Raw genomic sequence first — 6,236 nt, 5'->3', positions numbered from 1 at the left:
ATTAGAAGGTATAAAAGTAAACAATATAATGAACAAAGACATTTAATATTAGTCATCAATAAAAACGCCTTTATTATTGATAAGACAAAAGTGTCTTTTAGAGAGCTTATGAGGTCGTTATCGAATAATCACAATCGAGATAAAACACAATTAGCGTGTTGTTTATTCTCCTTAATGCACGCTCTATGGTGTCAGTCAAATTGATAGTAATTGAGTTCAACAGCTTGTTTCCAAGAACGGCTCGTCCAAATCCAATCGTCCACAGTAATTAGCGGAACAAACTAAGCGATTATTCGATTTTTTTGCACGACTCCTCGCCTAGAGCGTAATAAAAAACTAAATAGGACGAATTCGAATCGTTCACCAAAAATTTTAAACGGCATTCGATCGCATAAAATCGTGTAAAACGCCCACATAACAAGCGGAGATTTTTTAGTAATTGGCAACAGCTGCAACCGCAGGATAGATCAGATGTTTTTTGCCAATTCTATATGGACATATCCTTAATGGGCTGTTGTGAAATCAATGACGTTAAATTACAGTTTCGAAAGTCGTTAGTCGCCGGCGCTCTCTAAGCTCGCCGACTCGACATTTGCAATAAAATGTAATAAAATTAAAAACATCGGGAGGATGTTTTTGCAAGTTTCTTTATGCATAATTATTATATTAAGACTAATGTACGTGCGCAATTACAACCGTTTAGTAAGCTTCTTTGTTTAACTACTTACTTGTAAAAATAGTTTATATTAAGAATGAAGTAGTAGGTACTGGTAGCCAGATAAATCATTCGGATATATTTTTACTAATCTTCATCAGTGACAATACTCCCACGTTAAGGAGGTACAGAATTGTATCCTATAAACCAATTTCCATTTCATTAAAGTCAATAGAGTAGTAAATTTTTGCCTAAATAAACACAAAAAGTATTTCTTAAAACACATTTTAGCCTCGATGTCAAAAAAAATATCTTCCTTGTTGCCCTAACAATTACTGTCTTCCATGTGACGCTACTCTACTTAAATATGTATATATAATGACTTAATTTATGAAGTCAAGTAAACATTAAAAGTAATTATTATACTTACTGTATATGATAGGCAACTAAAATGTTGTTAGACAAAACGTATTGTAATAATAATTTTATTCGTCGATTAATATATATTACAGTATAATTACATATAAAGCACAATTCTCTAACATATTATAAATTGAATAAAAAGCAATAAATATATTATACTAAAAAATCACACCTAGAATAATTAATCAATTACACCTAACGAAAAACATAAACATCTCAGATTCATAATAGTCGTCACACTTAGTGTCCCAAATATTTATTGAGTTCATAAAATGTTAAAACTCAAATATCAACCGTCACTGATCTTATAATAAAGCATTTTGTACATAATGATTATTTAACACATATAAAGGTCATCTTCTTATTGATATATGTATTCCATTTCACAAATGTGTTCTAAATTTAAACTAAATATATGCAGTTAATTTATGCTAATTTAAAACTTAAAAATAAATCTTTATTTTTTTAGACAGAATGAGCTCTTAGAATCTCTGTAGATAAATTTATAAATGTTTTATCTTAATTATTAAATAAACAAATTGTTATCTTAAATAAAGTTACAGTTTATAGTATGTGCGAAAAATATACTTTCATTAATTACAAGTAAAATTTAGACGTCAGTTATAAATATATTATATTATGTCAGCTCAGCAGGCACTGGGGTGTACTTTAATCCGCTATCATTCAGAAGGGTCACGACCCAAGCGTCCTTCGGCAACTTTCCTGACTCTAACAGCTTAACTGCCGCCGCGACATTGGCGCCACTCGTGTATCCCACATATAAACCTTCCTTCTCACCAATAAGTTTCATAAAATGTTTCGTTTCATCATCAGTAATGCTAATAGTTTCGTACATATTCTCAAAGTTAAATAAATAAGGAACACATCCATATCCGGATCCTTGTAGAACGTGTAACGGTTTTGTAATGGGACAACCCTTAATTGGCTCAGAACCTGCTGGTTCGACAACGAAACACTTAATATTACTATTTTTTTCCTTTAGGTATTTAGAAGTTCCAGCAAACGTGCCAGCGGTACCGACTGTTGCTATAAACGCATCAACATGCTGTCCAGTTTGTCTCCAGATTTCAGGTCCAGTGGTGCAGTAATGTGAATCTGAGTTCATGGTATTGTTAAATTGATTAACGTAATATGCACCTGTTTGTTCGACTAATCTTAAGCCCTCCGCTTCGGCTGCTTTTACGTCGGCCAAGGTCACGTTGCCGTAAGAACCTTCGACTTGAGGTACTCTAACACACTTCGCACCGAGAGCTTCCATATGTATAGCTCTCTGTACACTGTTACCCTTAGACATGGTAAGTGTCAATGGATGCCCAAGTACTGCACATACGACAGCCAGGCCGCATCCCTGATTTCCAGATGTTACCTCAAGGACAGGCGCACCGGGTTTTAGATCACCGTTTTCACGAGCCTTTTCTATCATATGAAGTGATGAACGGCACTTGATAGATGCTCCAGGATTCATGAATTCACATTTCGCAAGAATACGACCTGGTCCCGGCCAGAGCCTGTCGAGGGCGACTATAGGTGTGTTCCCGATAAGTTCCAATGCAGAGGCCTTGATTTCATTTTCGACTCCGTTCTGTGCCATATTAACAGTTAATTAATAATAAAAATGAACAATATGTTATTACATTAGTGTCACAAATAATACTGATGCGAAGTAGTGCTCGTAAGTCTATTTAAACCATCGTTAAAAATCATTGAAGGCAGACAAGATAATCGCATGACTATGTCTTGCCGAGCGCAAGTATCATATACAAATGTGTAAATGAATATAAATTAATTGAATGTATTCGAGGGCCTACGGACTAACAACTAACGAATAAAAAGTTAAAGTTTAATCGTCCGAAAAAAAAAAAATTTTGGAGATAATAAAGGAATAATAATTAAAAAAAGTATATTTTATTTTATGAATAGATGGCCCAGTGGTGATGATATGAAAATCTTAACCGTAATTTGCTTTAAACTATATAATCTAATATCTTTTACGTCATTCTAGCTTCTATATCTTTTACACGAAACTCGTAATTATTAATTCAAATAAAATTAGCTCTAAGCTGTGATATTATGTTACAAGAGTTAAAATTATTGAAAATGAAACACGGGTCCCATTAATTTACGTTTTGTCAAACATAAAACTTAGGTGGATGTTTGTTGAAATTTTAATGACTTAATAATCTCTCGTTCAAAAATGTTCCCATGTTTTTGTAGTTTTTTTATATGCTTAAAGTGTTATTTGAATATTTTAATCGAAATATATTTGTCATTACAAACATATTTCAATTTATAAACCACTAAAGCACTTAATCGTTGATAAGATGAAAACACCCAATCAAACACAAAATGTACGAAATGAAAAACATTCTTTGGTCTATTAGTTTTTATTTAAAATTTCCTTACATACAATTTCCTAACATTAATATAAGCCAGTTAATTCGAAGGTCGATGCAACATATTTTATGGTAATGAATACCAAATTACATCATCGCAAAACTAAATTATTTTATTTCGTATTTCATAAACGTACGACAATGAAGTGTGAAGTCCGTATTAAAATAAGGATGACATTTAAATAATTCATTATATCTCTTTGTAATTGATATACTTATTCAAATTATTCGCTACACTGACATTGTGTAATGAATTAAATCTTTGTGACTCATTTAAATTCTTACTATTCTTCTTAACATATGGCAGTGTAAATATTGCCCGTGTCTTTATCAGATATAAAAAGATAGGATTCGGTAATTGTTGCTAATTTAAAAAAAAATGATTTTACCATTATTTCATTAAAATGAAATAAAATTCAAGAGCAATGTCATCAAACGTTAAAGTAAATGTTACAAAATTCTAAGGAGACATTTCTATACCTTTCTATGGATTTTAAAACAATGTCCATTACACGGTTATTTTACATACACGAAACCTATATTACATTACAATTTATAGACGTTCAGGATACAAGAAAGAAAAATAATTTAATTAATTGGTTACAATTTTATGAAACTGTTATTTTTTACGCCGAATTTATGCGTTATTATGCGATTGGCTGATGTTTTTAAAATATGAATTTATATTATGAACAGTTTGATTAGGAAAGAAAAGGATTTCCTTAATATTTTATTATTCCTGATAAAAATCGTCTTTTTATAAAAACTACAATTGAGATCTACAACTAAAAATCTGATCTCTTACCAGAAAAAGTACAAGCCACAATCTAGAAACTAGTCGGACGTGTTACTTAAAGAAACTTCATATTGTGCTTCGTTTTCCTTAGTTTGATAAAAAGGTTTTTAAAAAAAAATTAACAACTAAGAGCTGTTCAATCTGGTGTTAATTTTTTTCTTACTATTTTGACGTTTTGTATTTCTATTCCATTTGACCTCAGTTTTAGTAATTAATAATCTAAAAACCTAGTGAAAGATACGTCATTAAAAAAATATCTAGTCATTGATTTATATTTCGCTCAATATTTAAAGAACAGATGACATAAAATTAACAGAAAAAATAGTGTTCAAAGCCAATCTTCAGCTTGTACGATGTCGTAGACAGTATATATTATGAAAATATCAAATAATGCATGTTATTCTAACAATGCTAACAAGTTAAATATATATGCGAATATCTATTACCTTATGACGTTATTGTCAGGTTTCGATGTCCAAATCGCATATATGTATAAACAAAATTGAATGTTTGTCCTCTGGTGCGTGGGGTGTTGTCCATTGTTACGACTGTGATGAAAATTTGGTAAGTAATTCTGTGTCCGCCCGGTAAGGTTCCTGGCTCATATAAACTTTCAATATAAAGATTTTATGCAGACCCGTATTCTAGCCTAGTTACTTATAAAAGGAATACACTAAACGACCGTGATCTCATGTTTTATACTTACAATCAAAAATTATGTCGACTATTTTGTTTTGATCTGTAAATAAAAGCGAAATGGAACCATAACACCAGGCCATACGATTGAGATTTATTTGAAATGTATAGTGTGTGGCATATTTTGAATACTTACCAGATGTCAATACGCAGCCGGCCTATTGTTAACAAATATGGGTACAATTGAACACAATGCTTTACATTATTGTATTTAGTGAAGGCAAGGACTCTGAACGAACCAAATGTCAGCTATTGGATAATTGGGGTATCCGATGAAGAGCCAAGTATGGCGTGTAGAATCGAAATGTCACTTCAATATAGCAATTGTTCAATTATCCATTACATTGGAGTCTAATCGTTTACATTAACAATGTGTCACATTCGAATACAGATTTTAGTAGTTCTGAGTAACTGCATTATATATTGATCTGTTATGCCGGTAGTGTTGTAAATACGATGGTGATATATGTATAATGGCAACGTAAGAGCCTGTAAATGCCACATTTCTGGGCTAAGGCCTTCACTTCTTGTGAAGAGAACGCTTGGAATGTATTCCACTACACTGTTCCAATGCTTGTTCGTGCAGAAACATTTGACAGAATATGAGTTCTGGAATAGGCACTGGCACTGTATTCCTTCGACGCAAAATATAAAATACAAATTAATTACTTAAAATTCCTTGTTCAGGTTTGAGCTCGTAATTTTCGATTGAGTTTCACGTGCTTTAACTACAGGGTAATCTTGGGTCTTATAATTACATGTCCTGACCGATTCATCGATGCCCCAACCAATCAAAATGTAAAAAGCTATTCTATTGCCGTCGTATATAAAGTACAATTAACTTAAAAATGAATAATCCATCCCGGAATGAGCGTAAGGAAAGAGCGCAAGAAATCTTAAAGAATAAGAAAACCTGCAATAAACCTTTACTTTTAAATCTTGCGTAATGGAAATTTTTATAAGGGCTCTTAATTTTTTAGCAAGAAGTATGTTTAAGGTTTTTGAAAATTCAATCATCATTGTATTCTCAATTACACTTGAAGGACTGTATTGATTTCAAAGCTATTTAAAATAGCAGTTAGTGACGTTATGAATGCATAGGTACATTAGCTTTTTATTTACTTCTAATAAAAACACTGTAATTTTATTTTATGCTTAGCGAAGTGTGCGTAGTTGGACGTAGTGTTTTTTTAAATGTCCTTTTATTTGCACAGACTTTTAATTTAACTTATTATCATTTTTCTGGCGATAC

The 6,236-nt window shown here is 31.8% G+C and overlaps 1 protein-coding gene across 1 annotated transcript; it reads right to left on the bottom strand.

The window, feature by feature from the left end:
* Positions 1-1,396: 1,396 nt before the first annotated feature.
* LOC113393965 (uncharacterized) lies at positions 1,397-2,828 on the bottom strand. The gene has a single exon (XM_026631110.2). The coding sequence runs from the start codon at positions 2,688-2,690 to the stop codon at positions 1,716-1,718; it is 975 nt and encodes a 324-aa protein (XP_026486895.1). The 5' UTR covers positions 2,691-2,828; the 3' UTR covers positions 1,397-1,715.
* Between the last annotated feature and the right edge of the window lie 3,408 nt (positions 2,829-6,236).

Source organism: Vanessa tameamea, chromosome 16, assembly GCF_037043105.1.
Source record: "Vanessa tameamea isolate UH-Manoa-2023 chromosome 16, ilVanTame1 primary haplotype, whole genome shotgun sequence".
In the NCBI taxonomy this organism is placed as follows: Eukaryota; Metazoa; Arthropoda; class Insecta; order Lepidoptera; family Nymphalidae; genus Vanessa; species Vanessa tameamea.
This window is presented reverse-complemented; position numbering and strand designations above follow the sequence as displayed.

Coding starts and splice junctions, on each gene's coding strand:
- LOC113393965 (XM_026631110.2), bottom strand. CDS start 2,690: ATGGCACAGAACGGAGTCGAAAATGAAATCAAGGCCTCTGCATTGGAA.